The 20,362-nt window shown below is 39.6% G+C and overlaps 1 protein-coding gene across 1 annotated transcript in view; it reads right to left on the reverse strand.

The window, feature by feature from the left end:
- Positions 1–2,388: 2,388 nt before the first annotated feature.
- The window catches only part of clptm1l (CLPTM1 like), a 30,856-nt gene continuing 12,882 nt past the window's right edge, over positions 2,389–20,362 (reverse strand). Inside the window, exons 8-17 of the mRNA XM_063185590.1 lie at positions 19,940–20,024; positions 18,164–18,267; positions 16,764–16,829; positions 9,242–9,292; positions 7,733–7,815; positions 5,512–5,546; positions 5,337–5,392; positions 3,994–4,038; positions 3,699–3,814; positions 2,389–3,331 (exon numbers count right to left, since the gene is read on the reverse strand). Coding sequence (XP_063041660.1) covers positions 3,247–3,331; positions 3,699–3,814; positions 3,994–4,038; positions 5,337–5,392; positions 5,512–5,546; positions 7,733–7,815; positions 9,242–9,292; positions 16,764–16,829; positions 18,164–18,267; positions 19,940–20,024 — 726 coding nt within the window. The 3' untranslated portion in view covers positions 2,389–3,246. The remainder of the gene's footprint in view (positions 3,332–3,698; positions 3,815–3,993; positions 4,039–5,336; positions 5,393–5,511; positions 5,547–7,732; positions 7,816–9,241; positions 9,293–16,763; positions 16,830–18,163; positions 18,268–19,939; positions 20,025–20,362) is intronic.

Genomic DNA, 20,362 nt, shown 5'->3' on the forward strand with positions numbered 1-20,362 from the left:
ATGTGAGTGTATACAAACACAAGCATACAATATCTGTGTACGTGCGTGCGTGCGTGCGTGCGTGCGTGCTGTAACTGAGTCCTGTCTGGTCTTACAGTCACAGTCACTGCCGAGCAAACAGGGACATTGCTTCAGTGGCAGTACAGTCTAATGTTGGCTTCAATGGCAGCACAGTCAACCTGTAGAGGGACAATGCCTTTGTTGTTGTGGAGCGCTGGTGACATCTGCTGGCCAAAGGGTAAACTTGATATCTTTTTCTGGCCAGTTGGTTATTTTTTTCCATTTATTCTGATTGCTAATGGTCATTTTTTGTAACATATGCTGTTACTGCAAAACTCTTCGCACGAATACAACACAACATTAAACCAAATCAGCAAAAATGTGCAGATACACAAACCATAAATACAAATTCCAAGCTACTACAAAACAAATGGTTGAATAGACTACTGTATATACTGTAGAACTCCTGCCAAGCTGAGGAAGGTAGTATTGCCGGAGGACTTTGCTTGGCCAGAGAATGGAAATCAGAAGAACCGTGTGTGTTGGCACAATGGATGAACGGGATTTGTTTGTATTTTTACTATAGAAAGAATCAGTTTTACTTTAAATTGGAAATTAGACAAGATTTGGAAAATTTGGTATGTGTTTTATGATTTTCTAAAAAGTAATATTATTAAAGTAGAGGGCTGGGATACACTGGGAATTTGAATGGGAATTTGTTTTGTTATTGGGATGATGATTATGTTTTTAATGTTTTTATGTTTTTTGTTTTCAAAAATAAGCCTTCTTGGATGCATCTTCTCCAGGTCCACCATTTTAAACTTCCAGTAATTGACCTCTTGAGCAGCAAAACTTACTGTACTTGGGAAGACCAGTAAATATTAATTCACGTCTTTGTGAATGGGCTGCAAACGTATTGAAAATATACCAGTTAAATGACATAGGCCTACTCTACCTTCAAGTGCCATGAATCAGCACATGATCCCAAAGGTCACATATGGTCACTCAGATGTCTGCTACTCCCTCCCTCCACACTTCCCCTGACTATATTAACCTTATATATTTTACTGTTTTTGGCATTACCTTTCTTTTAATGCCTCTAAAATTTCAGCTCGTGTTATTTAATGAGGAATAAAACCCTACGGCTATCATACTGAAATGATCAGTTGGCACTGGGCTGGTTAAACAGGTTCTACAGTACTTAGCTGTAATTGCTGAATAGGCCACCTTGTGGTTCTGTCTTGTTTAATCGGAGGCGATCCATCATTTCATTTGGCCAGACTACTATAGGACAGATGATGAAGAGGGCCCGTTTTCTACATATGTTCAGTTCCACAGCACCTGCTCATGACAGCTATTGTAGGAACAAGATTTATTGATGGCTACAATAAAATCTAGTACTCAAACACAGATAAACACTTTTCACATTGCTACGTCATTGCGTGTCTGGCACACGTTTGATATGGCAGGCCTATCTAGGCACGGCAGTGAGAGATATACTCATTTTCACAAGGAAATACTTGAAAAAGGAAATACTTGTCTACCCAAGTACCTAACTACAGTGCAACAAGGAGGAGCAACATGTGACTGTTTGGGAGAACACAACACCTCAGGATTATTGGCCATCTTTCTTCCGCTAAGGCAGTGTTTCTCAACCTTTTTTTAGGCGAGGCACCCTTTCAATTAAAAAAAATCTCAAGGCATCCCAAACCAACAAGCTGTACCATGGTATTGCACACCTGATACCACACAAGATTAGAAAAGCAGCACATTTGGAGACGTTCGAAGTTGCAGCTTTATCTCAGACAGGCTATGTGTAGGTCATGTGATGATCGAAATTTACCATCTTGTGCATAAATGGTGGATGAAAGATTCCACTGACTAAGCATTCATTTATTAACTTAGACAAATATGTATTATATTACAATATTTATTTATTTAGGTCAATTTCACAAACCGTTATCCGCGGCACCCCTGAGGGAAACACTGAGAAACACTGCGCTAAGGTTATGGCCTTATTATTCAGTTTTCTTGCCACATAGGAAGGTCAAGACTAATGCTCATGTTCATGGGTTTGTTTGTCTGTTCTCTTCCTTTAGATAATAAAACTACCAGATGTATCTGGTATCATAGATATGTACGGTCACTGCGTAACGGAAGTACTTCAGGCACCCCTGCAAGCCACCAAGAATGGCCCCCCGAACGGAGAAAGAGGGCCCAATAATGTGGAGGGGTCCCATTTCTTCAAGTAAAGGGCCTATGTGGGCCCCACACCTCGTATGGGGCCCCCTGCCTCGCAGGGGCTGCGGGGGGTATACTTTACGCCCCTGCAGTCAAATATATGTTCATACGTTCAAGTAATTTGTCAAAACACACACAATCAACATGTAAGGAAGTCAAAACAATGTTTTAATAATGAACCAAACATCCCTTAAATAACTCACTTGTCCACACATGTGAACGCCATCATGCATGGCAGCAGAAATCCTACTTTCCATTTCCTTAGAGAGTCGTAAGTACATGGATCAGCTGAGGAACTCCGGGAGGGAGGTTGGTCAATATTGTACAGAACGCAACGGGGTCACAAGTTCTTTCACCAGCTTCATAAAGACGATTCCATCCATTCAACAGTCTTTTTTTTTTTTTTTTTAAACAACAGTCCATCAGTTTGGCACCACAATGGCATGGCCTTAATTTACAAATACTATCAAGAGTTTCATTTATGTTTTTTTTTTTTACTCAATGCAATTAGACTTCATTTACAATAATAATGATAAAAAAGAACAATCACTCAATCACATACTCATTTCCAACCGTGTACAAACATACTTACATTCATATACATATACAATTTTGTCTATTTTGGCCAGCCAAACACATGTAATCCAGTTAGCAATGTGCACTTCAGCTCGTCATGTTATGCAGAGGTCCCTCTGTTGGCCATGGTGTGTAATTGCAGGCAGGCAGCAGCTATGGCCTGGCTCAATCGCCAACAACTCTCATTGAAACCTGCAGGGAGGGTTGCGTTGCGTCACGTCACAGTCGGGAGATGACCTATGGAGAGTTGACTCCGTATGGGCGGGGTTAAGTCTTCCCAGGCGCAAAGGGGATAACTGCACGGCTCATCACAAGAGCAGGAGGAGGAGGAAGAGGAAGAGGAGGCCCAAATGATCACAGTAGGCTAAAGCAGAGGAGGAGTCCTGAGGTTTATTTCACGGGGCATTTTCCTTCTTCCTTCCTCTTCTTTTAGTCCTTGTGTTTCTTGTCTTTTGGCTTCTCATCGTATGACACCCCGTACTCGTTGACACGGCTCTTGTCCACAGGGTAAAGCCTGAAATCAGAAAAAGAAAATCTTAGCACTCTTAACAAGACGGCCATGTTATGTGTAGTAGTATTAACATTAGTAGTAGTAGTAGTAGTAGTCGTAGTATTAGTAGCAGTAGTAATAGTGTGTGATCCTGCTGTGTGCTTAAGCGTGAGAGCTCACCATCTCTGGTACAGGTCGATAAGGAAGACCACCACTACTACTGTTACAACATATGAGATGTTGGTTCTGTGTAGTAGTATTAGCATTAGTAGTAGCAGTAGTAGTAGTAGTAGTATAAGTAGAAGTATTAGTAGAAGTAGTCGTAGTATTAGTAGCAGTAGTAGCACTATTAGTGTGTGATCCTGCTGTGTGCTAAAGCGTGAGAGCTCACCATCTCTGGTACAGGTAGATAAGGAAGACCACGTCGTCTCTGAAGCAAGCCAGGCGGTGGGACGTCGGCATGGTGATTATGAAGGCAAAGACGTCATCGATGAACGTATTGAAAGCCTGAAGGGAGAGGGCGATAAAAAAGGGAGAGAAATAAAAATTGCTTTAGACATGCTTTACACTTTGAAAACCAAATTAAGCGTGAAATGCTGTGCATTAGAAGGCAGTCCTGAAATGAACAGTGCTTTGAGGAGTATAACATTCATGGCTCTTTGAGGGGTTTTTTTGTTGGTGCTTACCTTGTACATGAAAGCCTTCCATGGTAGGTGAGCCACTGACTTCAGCTGAAAGATGATAAACACAACAGAATATCAACAACATCGGCCACCCTCACACAATATCAACTAATGTCGGCCACCCTCACACAATATCAACAACATCGGCCACCCTCACACAATATCAACTAATGTCGGCCACCCTCACACAATATCAACCAACGTTGACTACAGTCAACACAATATACAACCAACATTGGCCACCCTCCACAAATAGTTATAAGTAGCTGGTATGCTGTATATACAGTATTTAGGTTATCTAACTACCAATTAGCAGGCAACCTTGGAGAAAACTCACCCCTAACACTTTATAATAATAATGGATGCACAACAACAACATAAAAACGAATAATAAATAATTAATTAATGATGAACAAAACATGAACACATTTTTGTAAATGAGTGGGAAATGTTATGCTAATATTTTACAGGTATGTTTTGTTTTTTTTTTTTAACAAACATTTACAGGTTTGTAAAAAAATTGAACATATTATTTGTAGATATTTCATCAAGCATTAATAAAAAATTAATAAAAAAAAAACATGTTACTTTTTAAATAATCGATAATAAAACATCTGTTACTGTTTAGTAGGGCTGGGCGGTTCTGGAAAAAATGTGTATCGCGATTTTCTTGATGAAAATTAATCACGGGTTTCTGCACAATTTTTTTCTCATAAGCGCCAATTTTCCCGCTCCTCAATGTTTCTGAAGAAAAGGCTGAAACTGAATTTAAAAATGACATAAAAATCCTGAATTTGAATTCATCTCCATTTCTATTTTAATCACTTTTTTGGAATAAAAACTAAAAAAAACCCTTCTATCATAAAAAAGTGAACCTTGTGTAGGTGAAAACCGTTATCACGTTTTTTTTAACAGTATACCGCCCAGACCTACTGTTTAGTCATGATTAGTTAACTATTAACTAAGTCTTTATAATGCTTTGTGCATCCATTATTATGGAGTGTTCCCAACTTAAGTGTTCCCAACATTATTATAAAGTGTTCCCAACTACACATTCATAAATATTGTGAAATAAAATTATGAATAAAAACTGATAGTTTATAGGTAGCATAGATTACAAGAGGCTACTAATAATTTTCAAAAAGTTTTAATATAATAATGATGATTTGAAGCTTGGAAGCACTATCACTTGATATCATGTGGTTGTTTTCTGGACAGATGGTAACAAAACTTTGAAAAGGTGTATCACGATACTGCTTTCTTGCATCACGATACAGTATTGTGACTCTGTATGTCACAATTTCTTGGTTCGATACACTATCGTTACAGTCCTATTCCCAACTCACCTTATAGTTGACAAACAGCTGAGGCAGCATGAAGAGGAATCCAAAGGCGTACACCCCTGTAGAAAAGCAAGGCCCCTTGGTCAGTATTCATATCACGAACAAAGGAACAAATAAAGAGTTTTGACTCATTTAGACATGTCAATATGGGTTATGAACGATCACGTGATGCACATACCATTCACCATGCTGTTGATGAGCCATGAGTACCAGCTGTAAGGGGAAAAAAACAGACATAAGAGAGAGAGAGAGAGAGAGAGAGAGAGAGAGAGAGAGAGAGAGAGAGAGAGAGAGAGAGAGAGAGAGAGAGAGGGCGATAAATGGAGGGAGAGAGCGATAGAGAGAGAGAAAGAGAGAGAGGGGGGGGGAGAGAGAAAGAGCGATATGGAGAGAGAGAGAGAGAGAGAGAGAGAGAGAGAGAGAGAGGGAGGGAGAGAGAGAGAGAGAGAGAGAGAGAGAGAGAGAGAGAGAGAGAGAGAGAGAGAGAGAGAGCGATACAGAGAGAGACAGGACTCATTGCATGGGATATATGTAAAAGTCTCTTGTAAGACTAATGTTTTGAAGACCTTCTATGTATAGTTCCATGTAGTTCTATGTATGTTTTTTTTATGCCAGTATAAGTTAAATATGTTGTACTCTGTATCTCTTTATTACATTTAAGTTTGTGCTTCATCCATAAAGTGTACGTCTTGGATATATGTATGTACTTGAAAAAATATATAATAAAAAGATCATCACAAAAAACAATAATGGTGATCCAATGTAATGCCGTATGACGTCATGAAATACAGTACACTCAATCTCATCTCCTTACCTCTTGTACCTCACATTAGGGGTGGTACGGTTCACAAATGTCACGGTTCGGTCCATATCACGGTTTCAAGGTCACGGTTTTCGGTTTTGTACGGTTCTGTTTTTTTGTTTTTTTTAAAAAATAAAATGTATGTATTATATAAAAAATTGAATGAAAATGTAAGCTTATCATGGGTATGTTGAATTTGACTTCATTTAACCCAACTGAAAGAGGAAAGATATCAATGATTTTAACATGCTTCCATTTATTTCACAAAAAGGGAGAACTAAGTCCTAACTTTTAAGTTGACAAATATTCAAATATTACATGCTATAACACATTTGACGTGTACAAATAAAACAGCTACACTCCTGTAGGCAATGGGACCATTAGGTCAGTGCAGTATGACTATTTTGGTTAATGACACACTGAGAACGAATTGCACTTTTATTTTGATACCGCTTTCTGCGAGTTTTGCGCTTATGAATCAGTTGCTTCCTATCATGAAACTGCCGGCCGTGAGAAGCATAGAAGTAAAATCAGAAGTCAAATTCAATTTTAAGTGAACAAGTGATAGGGTTATGTTATGTTAAAATGTGAAAGTTAAGGTAACAAATAATTTTAAAAGATCGTTTTTTTAGAAGTGTATGCACAAGAATGTTTCACAAAACTCCTGTGAAGCTGAGCCTTTTAAAACAGTCAAATTTTATTTTTGTTATAGTGTTAAACATCAATGTTAACTAGGCAACAGCACAAAGTCCCCTTCCGTCCATCAGAGTTTAACTAGCTACATATAATTAGGCCTACAGTTGATTGCAGTTAAGGACAGCACAGTGAATCTGATGGATATGTTCAATTATCTTGCATTTTGCCGTCCGGAATCCCCATTCAATGCCACGTGGATATAGCTTACACTAGGCTACTGTAACGTAAGTCATAGTCTACTTTGTTCTGCTAATCTGTCATTGTTTGTAAATTCATGTTCATTTAATTTAAAATGGTCAGCATAAAGGCTGGGAACAGTCACTTGCGCTAACGTGGAGAGAGAGGGGGGAGAGGGTGACGCTGCTGACCGACCTGCACTTGCTTGTAGGCTACTGTAGCCTAGTCAGCTGGCGCATGCTGTTACATTATGTCTTTCAGTTGGCTGATAGAAATCAGTCTTTCCACACTCAATATCCTACGTAGTCTTTGTGTTTTATGCTTGTAAAAGTAGTAGGATTTTAATAGCGTCGTCCGCCGGTGGTCACTCTATTTTATTATTTTTTTGAAACCGTGGGCACCGTGCGGTTGCCCACTACCCCGTTCCGTGACATGCAAACCGTACGGTCTCGGTTTGCAACGCAAACCGTACCATGCCTACTTCACATAGACTTAGAGAGCGAGAGAGCGAGAGAGAGAGAGAGAGAGAGAGAGAGAGAGAGAGAGAGAGAGAGAGAGAGAGAGAGAGAGAGAGAAAGAGAGGGAGAGGGAGAGGGAGAGGGAGAGAAAGAGAGGGAGATAGGAGAGAGAGAGAGAGATAGGAGAGATAGGAGAGATAGGAGAGAGAGAGAGAGAGAGAAAGAGAGAAAGAGAGAGAGAGAGAGAAGAGATCTCATCTCCTTACCTCTTGTACTTCACATAGACCAGAGCATACACAGCGCCACCAATGCAGAGGGGATACAGCACGTAGGACAGATACTTCATTGCCTACGGAGAAAAGCGATGTAATGAGAGAATAAGACGGCATTTTCAGACTAGAGCAGGGGTGTCAAAGCAAGGGTGTCAATTTGACCGAGGGTCAAAATCGAAATCTTGAGCAAAGTCGCGGGCCAAAATCAATATTTATTTAAAAACTAACGGACTAGAATTGCGCACACACACACTTAATACTCATATTTAAATTTCACAGATTCCCATCATACTTCAAGTGTGCCTGCACATATTCTGAGAAAAGCAATGTAATGAGAGAATATGATTTTTTTTCCAGAAAGTGCACTCAACTCCCAACTGTTTTTCATAAGGTCTTTGGGTGCGAGACATACTCTTGGGAGTAATTATTGTACTTCATTCTAGTGGGTTAGCATGACAGACGATGCTGAAGAAGTCTTAGGCCGAAACGTCCGTCTGTCATGCTAACACAGTAGAATTAAAATACAAGAATTACATCTGAGATTGCGGCTTTTCCACTAAATATGAGAACACGAATTTTTAAACTAGAGGCCAAGAAGAAGCAGCACTTCATCGTGGAGTGAAGGGCGCACTATCCACTTTATAGTGTGCAGTGTACTTGTCTGCATCTGTACAGTGATCTCACACACACACACACACACACACACACACACACACACACACACACACACACACACACACACACACACACACACACACACACACACACACACACACACACACACACACACACACACACGCACACACACACACGCACACGCACACACACACAATCTAGCAAGCCCATACTGCTCAGGAAAGCATTTAATGACTTAAAATGAAGGAGTATAATGTGTTTTAATGCACTTATTTTAGGCACTACACTTCTACAATTGTACACACAGTTCATCTTCATAATTTATTACATTGTTTTCACAAACGACGCAAGATGCATAAACTCATACATATAACAAATTTAGCAGGGTACATGGTGTCCAGAAAAGACATCCATTGAAATACATGTCGGAATATCTAAGCACGTATTCATAGGCAAACAGCAGGGTATTGGCTTAATGATTTATTACATTTTGGACAAGACATTTAGATGTCATTAGATCCAAAGTCTATTATTTATGTGAGTTTGTTAATATTTTACACATTTTAAAACCTTTTAGCTTTCTAGTGTATCACGCTCTTACATCCTCCCTCTTCAGCTGATTAGTTAGTATGGTAACACTTTATATCAATGTCTGCTTATAAAGACTTAGTAACCAATTAACTAATGATGAACAAAACATTCACAAATGTTTTTATTATTAGCTATATTTTGTTCATACTTTTTACATTTGTTTTTTCATCATTTGTTCATTATTTATTAAGTGTTATTAATGCTTTATAAGCAGATATTAACATAAAGTGTCACCGTTATTGTTTATCAGTCAAAAAAAAAAAAACCTTCGCTTACCAGTGTGTCATACTCCTCCGTCCTCCTCTCTGACTCATCTGATTTTCCAAACTGTGAAGAGATATTATTGTCACACGAAACAGCCACAGTAAGTCAGCGGAAAAAGTCTCAAGAAAAAGTAGTCCATGGGCCGGAGCAGAAGTTGGTATCACCTGGGGTGGCAAAGTCTATCAATGTTTTTTGTAATCCTCCATGCCTGAGGGACATTATTTGGTATGATAGCCCTCTGGAAGTGGTAGCTTTCTTATATTTTTATTCACTTTTATAATGACACCCAGTGCATTTCGCAATACATGCCTATATATGGATGTAGGCGTATGCAAGTGTCTGTGATGATGGGATATATTTTTATTGATGTTACATCACATGTAGACACCTTAGGGATTTTAAAAATATACAATTTTGATGGATAATACTCTTTCCTATGAATTATATAGGTCAAAATATATCCGTCATACACCTTTTCAGCAATATAATGCAAGGTTAGATTGATGCAGAAGCCTGTAGGAGGGTGGGTCAAATCCTAACACTTGCTACATCATGTCTGTAGAGTGTGGGCTTTCAGAAAATATATGGGTTTGCTAGTTTAATATAAATTATACACCTATTTAGGCGAAAAACCCATAACTGTCTAATGGATTTCAATGGAAATCAATGCATTTCAATGTAATCTCAAACACATTACATAACTAAGGTATAGAGGAATGTAGGAAGTTGGGAGTTGTCACAAAGCACATTATATCACATCTGGAGTGTGTAGACCTCGGAAAATAAATGGATTGGATAGCTTAATAGAAATTACACAGTTATTTTATACCCACACCTCATGGCCTAAAAATCAATGCATTTCAAAGTACAATGTACTTTACAGAACTTATGTAAGGATAGAGGAAGTTGGGAGACCCCAGGGGGATAGGTTGGATTGCAACTTTTGCTATATCATATCTGTAATATAAGATATCTTGCTATTTTAGGCCTAGAACTCATAATTGTCCAATGGATTTGAATGAAAACCAATGCATTGCAATGTAATGCAAAGTATATTATACAGAAATGTGTTGTAGAGGAATGCAGGAAATTGGGAGCTGTCCCAATGCATATTATATCACATCTAGAGTATGTAGACCTTTAGAAAGTATATGGACTAGATCAATGATTCTCGAACTTTAGGCCTGGGCCCACTGGTTGGCCCTTACTGTATTCCAAGTGGGACTTGAAATCATTTTCTAAAAATCAAAATCACATTTGTTTGTAGTGTATGTTTTGTTTTATTTATTCAGTCAGTGATGATCCCTGAAGATGTATGAACATTTCAAGGGAACCCCAAGTTGGAATAGGTTGGGCACCCCTGGATTAGACAGTTTGATACACATTACAGAGTTATTTAGACCCAAACCTCATAGCCGTCCATTGAAAATCAAAGCATTTCCAGGTAATGCAAAGTGCATTACAGAACTAAGGTATTGCTCAATGTAAGATGACAGATCTCTCAATGCACATTATATAGCTACTGTAGACCTTTGGAAAACAAATGGGCTTGATATGCAGTACAGTTATTTTAGACTCAAAACTCATCTAGCCATTGAAAATCAAATCAAACTAGGCTATATTACAGAATGAAGGTAGGTCTAAAGCGTAACGGAGAAAACTGGGAGATGCGATTGCAATTGCACACACATCAGTTTCAAGAACAGTACATGGAGATCCTGCATAACAGTATTTTCATTTTGTCTGGAACTAAACTAGACCATTACCTTTTCTGAAAATGTGTCTTTTTTAAACATACAATCTGACTTGCTGGGTATGTTAGGTGTGTTGACTGCTCTAGTGTCAAAGACACATAAAACTAGGTACATCATGATACAGACAGAAATGGCATCAGGTGAGTCCTGTTTAATTTCATATGTGTTGTGACTGAGATGTTGAGAATGAGTAAATACATGATGAACAATAACTATACTACAGAATTGTGAGAACACCAACCAGCGGGAATATAACTCCACAAACATGCTGGAGGGAAGAAGGAATCTCATCTCACAGGGATTTGATGATTCATCAAGGAAGAAAAGATATGAATTGAAATCATTGACTGCATGTGAAGTGTGTAGTGTGAAGTGGGGCGTAGAGCAAATGGGGTCCTGATCTCTAAGGAAAAGGATACAAATGAACATCTGCCAGTTCAACACAATTTCCTCACTTACTATTTTGGAAATTAATCTCCTTTTCAGTGTTATTTCACAAAGGATGGCCAATCATGCACATTGATACTGTTCAAAGGGCGGCATGTCTGGGTAACACACAGCATGACCTGACACTAAATCCAAACAGCAAAGCTGGAAAAAAGAACCTCCATGTAATCTTCCTGGATCTTGCTGATGTCTTTGGCGCCATGCCCCATGAGCTCAGTGATGTGCCCCCATTTAAGAAAGTCCCCATTTGAACAGTAACTGGAAAGAGGACTTTCAGCTTACATCAAGATGTGGCTTGAAGTTTCAAGATGCCCATTACCAATCTCACAACTTGACTACATACACAAGGCATGGCTACAGATGACACTAAATTCAGACACACCGTATCGTGAGTCCAGAGATCAGTGGTAAGGGAAAAGGCATCACTTGTGGTTACTTAGTGCAAGTGGAGACCTGCAATGGGAATGAGGCAGCATCAGCTCCCAAGAAGGCTGGAGATATTGGTGTATCTTTCAGTTTCCTATTCATACAGCCATTTCCTTTGGAGATTGCCTCCACATGCACTCAGACAACCATGGAAAGGTACATCACAGCCGGAAAAGTGAAGTCTGCATTGAAGAGGTTAGATGCAGAAGGTTTGTGGCAATATACATCACCAAAACGTCTGAGGGATGTGGGAAGCAAGGGTCTCACAGCCACCAAAAGCACAGGTATGATCACCCTGTCACTTCCCAGTAAGGGTTTTAGTATGAAGTTCAAAGACACCCTCAAAAGCCAGAGGAACTGAGCCAGAGGCCCTTATTGTCATGTGTTCTAAAATCAACTCATTACTCAGAAATTGAAACTGTTCATGAAACTTACCCCTATCATTCTCCAATTTGTTGCGCTAGCAACCAGCAATCACCAATGATGCTGATTGGATGGGGAAAAAGCCACAGGACCCAACAAATGGCAAACAGCTCCTAAATTTAACTTCATCATTTATCATTCACCATGTTTTCTATACAGCTATAGCGCAAACACTGAATCTTTTCATGACTGGGTTTTTGGAAGACTAGATATAATAGCCCAACCTGGCTGATTATGATAATAGTGATGGAGATTTTGATAATTATAATTCACACACATTATAATTTGTTAAAACATACCATAGGTGCAATAGCCATGTTATGTGTGAAGGATTCTGAATGCACTATTTGCATTCGTTTCATTGAACAGTTAGTGTCATTAAATTCTCATTTCTCTGAGTGAGCTGACAATTGTAATATTCTTCTTTTGCAAATGCCATTCTGAGAGTTACATATCCTCTTAACCTCTTGCCTTGTCCTAATTAATCTTGTTTTCAAACACTTGAATGTCCACCTTCTGTACACTCAAGTTGAGCCATTTTTGCAACCAAGACACTATGGTCTCTATCAAGATCTAATATGCCTGGTCAGCCATTGAATAGTACTTTCTGAAAATAACATCCACATGCCCATCAACTAATCATCCACAGGGTGTCAGAAACTTTTTCCATAACTGCAAGTAGGCTATATGATAAAAGGAGACCAGGCAACATGTTTTCACTTCATGGGTCCAATACTACCATTGCTTATGGGTTTGAGGTTCAGAAAAACAAAATTGCCAAAAGAAAATCTCATTTCATGTAAAGAAGTAAGCGTGATCAAGTTTGTATCGATAGCACTCTGGTCCATTTTAGGACATCTTAGCATGCATCTCCAGCACATGCCTACCATCACTTTAATTTATTAGAAATATAGGCTAAATGTGTCCTGGCCCACTGACTGAAAAAAGATTATTTAACATAATGTATGTAGGCTTTCTAAAGATCCACTGCATGTGACATTTGTGTTGTATATCTCCCAACTTCCTTCCTCTACCTTAGCTCTACAATGTAATTGCAGAACTTGCATTTGCAATGCATTTCAATGGTCAGCATCTAAAGTACCTGAATTATGTGCATTTAGCAATCTAATCCATATATTTTCCGAAGGTTCATAATGTGCATTGAAACATCTCCCAACTTCCTCTATCCCTACATATGCTCTGTTAAGTTCTAAAAATGTCATACGTAGCCCCTTAATGCGCGCCGTACCTCCTGAGGCACGCTGTAATAGACATTGAAATGTAACTACCATAGCACTACAATACTATGACACAACACAGGCCCTTTAGTAATGCACCACGACTTGGTCATTACCATACTGGTAACAATGAATTTATAAAGCCGCGCCTTAAGGGGTTAAAAAAAAAAATGATTTTTAATGGACGGCCATGAGTTGTGGGTCTAAAATAAGTGGGTTATTTGTAGTAAGCTATCCAATCCATATATTGTCTTAGGCATAGGCGGCGCTACAGCAAGAGTCTTGGGGAAGCTAAAACAAAACAAAAAAATTAAAAAAAAAAAAAAAAAAAAAAAGGGGGGGGGGGGGCGTCATCGGAGAAACTGTTGTGGTATCAGGGTCAGGGGGCACTGAATCAGTCGCCACGCGAAGCCCTAACCGCGGCTTTTGATATATTATCATGACATTAGATGATGTTGAAACAAAATGATGAACAAATAAAACGGAACATTTCCATGCGCAACTACGGGTCTTCATGCTCGTGCGCCAATGGAACTGTCAAACGCGACAGGCACACACACGCGCACACACACACACACACTGAAGGCAGGAGAGGAAGACGGTTGCCACACCATGGACTATTATCTCGCAAAAATGTCTCGAGCAATCAAATCATACACCAGACTGACATTTTCATGCGCTAGGTCACTCTACCTCCATCAGACCGGTATCAAAACTCGCAATCAAACTCGCAAAACTAATGACGAGGCAAAATGCGCACACACGGGGGGAGACAGGAGAGCAAAGAAGCCAGCTGATTGAGCATAGGTATTACCATGCCCAAAAATATCATATGGGGCTATCATATCCAACAGACATATCAGATGTCGGTTTTGCAGCCCAAATAATAGCCTACAAATATGCTGTAATTTTGAATTTCTATTTGAAGTAGCTTGTAATGTAGTTCACTACATTTTCCAGATGGCTGTAGCTAGCTTAATATTTCTATTGGATGTAGCTTGTCTAGGGGAGCTAAATGTTAGCTTACTAGGTTCTACAAGTAGCTTGCGCAGCCAGACACTGTTCTCGCTGCCTCGCACTGTACACTGTTCACTCCAGTCACACGCAGATGCCCAACAAACACAAGCGAATCTACACACACATCACATTACATTATGGTAACTAAACCACCTGGGCAGCCCACCATGAATTCAGGAAAGGGGTGCATTTTTGAAAGTGGTGTTAGCTTGGTGACAGGATAGCACAGGTGATTTGCTTTGAACTGAAGTGATGGCTAGTTAGACGGAAGACAAGTAGACAACTACATCGATAACAACATTGACAACAACATTGCCAACAAATAGTAAACTTAGTGCTTCGGCGAGCACATCAGGGGGAAAACGGATTTCCTACCTTATTCTGTCCTGTTAGTTCCTGTTACTTGAAGATAGAGGCAAAATATCCATTTAGATTTGCCAAATAGGCTATTTGATAGATACCTGTAGTGTGGTTGAATAACGAATGCTAAAAGAGGAAAATGTCGACATTGTGACCTACATGTATGGCTGGTGGAAAAAAACTAATGATCTAAAAATGAAATGTAGTGGAATCCCAATTCATTCCAAAGGTCAATTTTATCGAGATATTAAATATTCCAGATTACATTACATAAGCAACGAGACTGCCTCACCGCCTGGCTCTGTTGAAGCCAGTAGAACTGACACCTGATTGGTTGACCGCAGCATGACATCGCCGCAACGAAACTAGATCTACTAACAAGGTGGATAGGCCATTCAGCAGGAAACCCTCGTTTTGGTTCATTGTGTGTGCCTGCGACATTCCATCGCTGGATATAAAAAAATATTTTAAAATTTCCTTTTATTTATTTATGACAACTTTGGGGAAGCTAAGCTTCCCCTAGCCTCTTAATAGCGCCGCCCATGGTCTTAGGTCTATACACTGTAGATGTGATATAATGTGCATTGAGGCATCTCACAACTTCCTACATTCCACTATACCTTAGTTATGTAATGTGCTTTGCATTACATTGAAATGCATTGATTTCCATTGAAATCCATTGGACAGTTATAGGTTTTGGGCCTAAATAGGTGTATAATGTATATTAAACTAGCAAACCCATATATTTTTTAATGCCCACACCCTACAGATATGATATAGCACTCATTGGGATTTCACCCACCCTCCTACAGGCTTCTGTATCAATCTAACCTTGCATTATATTGCTGAAAAAGTGTACAACGGATACATTTTGACTAATATAATGTACTTTCCTATGAATTATCCATCAAACCTGTATATTTTTAAAATCCCTAAGGTGTCTACATGTGATGTAACATCAATAAAAACATATACCATCATCACAGACACTTAAATACGCCTACATCCATATACAGGCATGTATTGCAAAATGCACTGGGTGTCATTATAAAAGTGAGTAAAAATATAAGAAAGCTACCACTTCCAGAGGGCTATCATACCAAATAATGTCCCTCAGGCATGGAGGATTACAAAAACATTGATAGACTTTGCCACCCCAGGTGATACCAATATGTGAAAATTTGGCCTCTGGCTCATACCCTAAAGGGGCCAGTTTTCATCCAGCCAGGTCAAAAAGCAAATACTGTTTCGTCATAATGAATGTGAAAACATTTTTCAACTGATGTCAGGTCAACAGTATCTGTCTTTGGACTTCAGGTTCCATAATGATTCACAACATTTTTTTAAGTATACTTTTGGGCTTTTTGAGCCTTAGTTTGACAAGGGCAGTGAAGTAGTGTCAGGAAGTGAAGTAGGGAACTTTGGCCCGAAGGTTCGGGGTCTATTTTTATTATTTCTACCGGCCCGGGTCGGGCTCAGGCTACTTCCTTGTTCTCGTGGCAGCATAGTGCTGGTAGAGAGCAAACCTGTCAATATTCTGTTATACATACACTAAGCCTACCAATGCTTTCTTTAGTGTGTGTAGGCTAAATAATGAAGCTACAAGCAAAGTGACAAACAAACTATGCATTAGTTAAACAATCGCGGCACAATGCCTGCAGTCTGACTACCTCCACTGAATGTAGGCTATAAACCGACAGACTCAAATGTAAGATGCATTTAGGAAACCTGATTTGAGTCTTTTTGGGGGCGTTTGGTAGTTGTTGGTTGCTGCAACAAACCATCCACTCAGCAACATTTGACAAAAAAAGGACTTTGTGAATAATAGGTGGTACAGTCATTTGAGTTTAAAAGAAGACAACGCCTCACCAGGAATGTTGGGCGGACTCCTTTCCACACGATCTGAATCTTAAAGGCCTTCTTCACCTTCCAGACCTGTACACAAGGCGCAGAACCAGAATTAGTACAAGATGGCGTCTCTTCCCTTGCCTGGCTATTGCCCGACCTGTAGTTTCGCGCAGCTTTGTGAGTTTTTCTTCTAGGTCTGGGGACTGTAGCAGGATTCCAATTCTCCAGTCAAAAAATAATCGCACCATTTATTGCTTCAATATAAAAAAAATCCTTCAAAAACATTTTCTGTTGATCTCTAAAGCATCACTATAGTATATGTCCTGTGACTCCTCAATGCAAGCTGCCATTGATATTGAAGCAATGAATGTTCTGATTTTTTTGAAGAGTTGTACAATATGTTGTACAGTATATCCATATTGGAACATTTTGGAAAATTTACATTTTTGTATTGGGCATTCCATTGCATTGCATTGCAAAATGCATTTCATATAGGTTTAAAAAATATGTTCTCAAAATATATTTGAATGGCAAGAATTCACACATAGATGATAGGACTTCTGAATAGTCATTTCCAATATGCAAAAGTAAAAAATGGTGGACACGCCTTTTGCAAGAGATTATTTAATAAACTCTTCATTTTTTTGACTGGAGAAATGGAATCCTGCTACAGTCTCCCAGACCTCTGTGTGTGTTTGAGCTCTGCCAGGGGGGTCCAAATCAACACACAAACACACAGGCCAGGCCATCTCTTCCCCACCTTCCAAAGTCATTATACAAGCACAGACTTTGCATGCTACTAACACAAATGGGGGAGTCAAAGGGACGCACAGCCCTGCACAGCACAGCACACCACATTACAACAATGTCTTCCACCAAGTTCAAGTATTACATGCGATTAACTTAATGAGGTGGTATAAGGAAAAGAAAGGGGAGGGGGAAGGGGGGGGGGGTGTTGCTGCATTGAAGTACATAAGACGAATACATTATGTAAAATAATTAAAGTCTCTGGTTTAAAGTGGAGACAGTGATGTATGGGCATTGGGCAAAGTGTAGCTGGGCTCTATTAACATAATGATTCCGAGGGCTTCTGATGGCGGCTTGACAGCTATTAAGAGAAATAAGTTTGGATTAGCACACAGAGCGGAGAGAGAGAGAGAGAGAGAGAGAGAGAGAGAGAGAGAGAGAGAGATATGGAGAAAAAAAGAAAGACAGACAACGAAAGACAGAAAGAAAGAAAGACAGAAAGAAAGAAAGAAAGAAAGAAAGAAAGAAAGAAAGAAAGAAAGAAAGAAAGAAAGAAAGAAAGAAAGAAAGACAGAGAGAAAGACAGAAAGAAAGAAAGACAGAAAGAAAGAAAGAAAGAAAGAAAGAAATAAAGAAAGACAGAGAGAAAGAGCAAAGGGGGTAGGGTAGTTCACCTCAATCAGGGAGCCGATGCCGGCAGGAATGAGTACCAGAAGACTAGTCTGTTCATCCAGCAGGTAGAGGAATATGACGATGGTACTGAAACACCTCCACAACACTGCAACACAACACCACACACCAGACACATACGGTACTGTTAAGTCAGTCATGATGGTCACTTACAACACCTCATGTCATACGGTACAGTTAAGTCAGTCACGCTAGCCATTAACAACACTTCATGCCATGCGCTAGCTATAAAAGCAACTCTCTTAATTAAAATAATCTTTACAAAATCATTTTGGTGGTTCAACAACTTGCAACAGAGGTGGAGGGTCTTTTGAATTTACTTTGCTGTCCTTCGATGGCGCACTACGCAAGGGTCAAAGACGTGCAAAATGGCATTGTCATTCAGTGTAACGGATACCTTCTGCCAACTGTAAAAAAACATGATTTTTAAATTGTTTCAAGTGAATGGATGACAGCCGAGGCTTTCATGAATTCACTGGAAAAAAATAAAATAAAGAGTCATGTTCTTTACAGTTACAGTCAGCAGAGGGTATCCGTTACACTGAATGACAATTTCATTTTGCACGTCTTTGACCCGCAAGTCAAGACTGTTCTCCGTCACTGTTCGTCAGTGGTGGAACAATCTCTCAGAGGCAGCAATACTAGGCGCATCTTTTTCAACTTTCAAGAAACAAGTAAAGACTCTTCTCTTTTGTGACAATCTACTACACTAATGCTTGAGCTGCCCCAGTCCCGAGCCACACTCTATGGCATGGTGTGTGTGTGTGTGTGTGTGTGTGTGTGTGTGTGTGTGTGTGTGTGTGTGTTCCACTTAACCCTGTGCTAAAAACTAAAAACTAACCCTTCTTAGTATCTGCACTGCTCTGTATATTTCCTGTGCAAAAAAAAACATCTGCCAAATGCAATGTAATGTACGGTAATAATGTAAGGTAACCTCACTACCAAGTCCAATTGGGCCAGTGGAACATCTCTCTGTAGTTCTCTCACACACAGTTTTAGCGCAGCCGAAAAATTAAAATGACTAAGTATTTTTTTTAACACAGGGCAGCGCTTCTGATGCAACAGAAAATAATTTAATACAGGCCTGCATTCTAACGAATTAGGTAATTTTTTTAGTTTAGGTTCAATTTAGTTAGTAAACTTACATATTTAATATTCTACACAGTAGGCCTACTGCAATGTTATCGTAATGTGAATTTAGTGGACATAATCGCAAGTGAAGCTGAAAAACAGTAATACCTTGCCGCCAGAAGACAGTTACGAAAAGCATAAGCGATTGCCAAATAACTCATGAAAACACAGCACAAGCATCCTCAAAGCCCCCCCATGGAAGTGAACTCTGCACTGCAGTGTGTATGTGTGTGTGTGTGTGTGTGTGTGTGTGTGTGTGTGTGTGTGTGTGCGTGTGCGCGTGTGTGTGCGCGTGTGTGTGTGTGTGTGTGTGTGTGTGTTCATGCGTGCGTGTGTGTTTGCGTGTGTTCAGTGCTTTGTAAACACAAACTAGATCAAAGGTTTTACATTTCCGGATCGAAATGCATTTTGAGTGAGCCCATAGAGATAAAATGATTTCTCTAGCTGCCAGCTAAATCACAGCACCTGCTACTCATTACTCACAACTTGTGACAAAAAACAAAAAACAAAACAAAATCAATGTGTGAACTCCTCAAAGCAACACCACATTCATTCAAACGCTGAAAGAAAACACATTTTGCTACGCGTTGCGTCGCGTCGCGTCGCGTAGTGTGGCGTGGACTCCTCACCGGCTTTGCTGGACATGCCCACCATGCTTTTCTTCTTCTTCCAGAAGCTGATGTCATTCTTGAAGGCCAGAAAATCAAACAGCAGCTAGAAACACCACGGAGGAAATAAAATCAAACACTTCATTTCAAACTTACAAAGTCAACAGGAGGTTTAGGCAAGTTCTGACTGTTTCTTTCTTTCTTTTTTTGAATACAGCTTACTCTCTGTTTGGTTCCAGATTCAGAATGTGTTAGACCACGTACATGCCTCCTCCATTCATTTAAAACCCCATCCATTTGGGAAGTCTTCTTTTTGAAGGCACACCAGGAAGTTTCATTGATGTAGTAAATAGATGAACGTTGGAGGCAGACAACGTGTTTTGGCTGACAGGTTGGTCTAGTGCAGTGCTTTTCAAACTTTTTCAGATCGAGGACCACTTTGTC

Source organism: Engraulis encrasicolus, chromosome 20 (genome assembly GCF_034702125.1).
Source record: "Engraulis encrasicolus isolate BLACKSEA-1 chromosome 20, IST_EnEncr_1.0, whole genome shotgun sequence".
NCBI classification, from domain to species: Eukaryota; Metazoa; Chordata; class Actinopteri; order Clupeiformes; family Engraulidae; genus Engraulis; species Engraulis encrasicolus.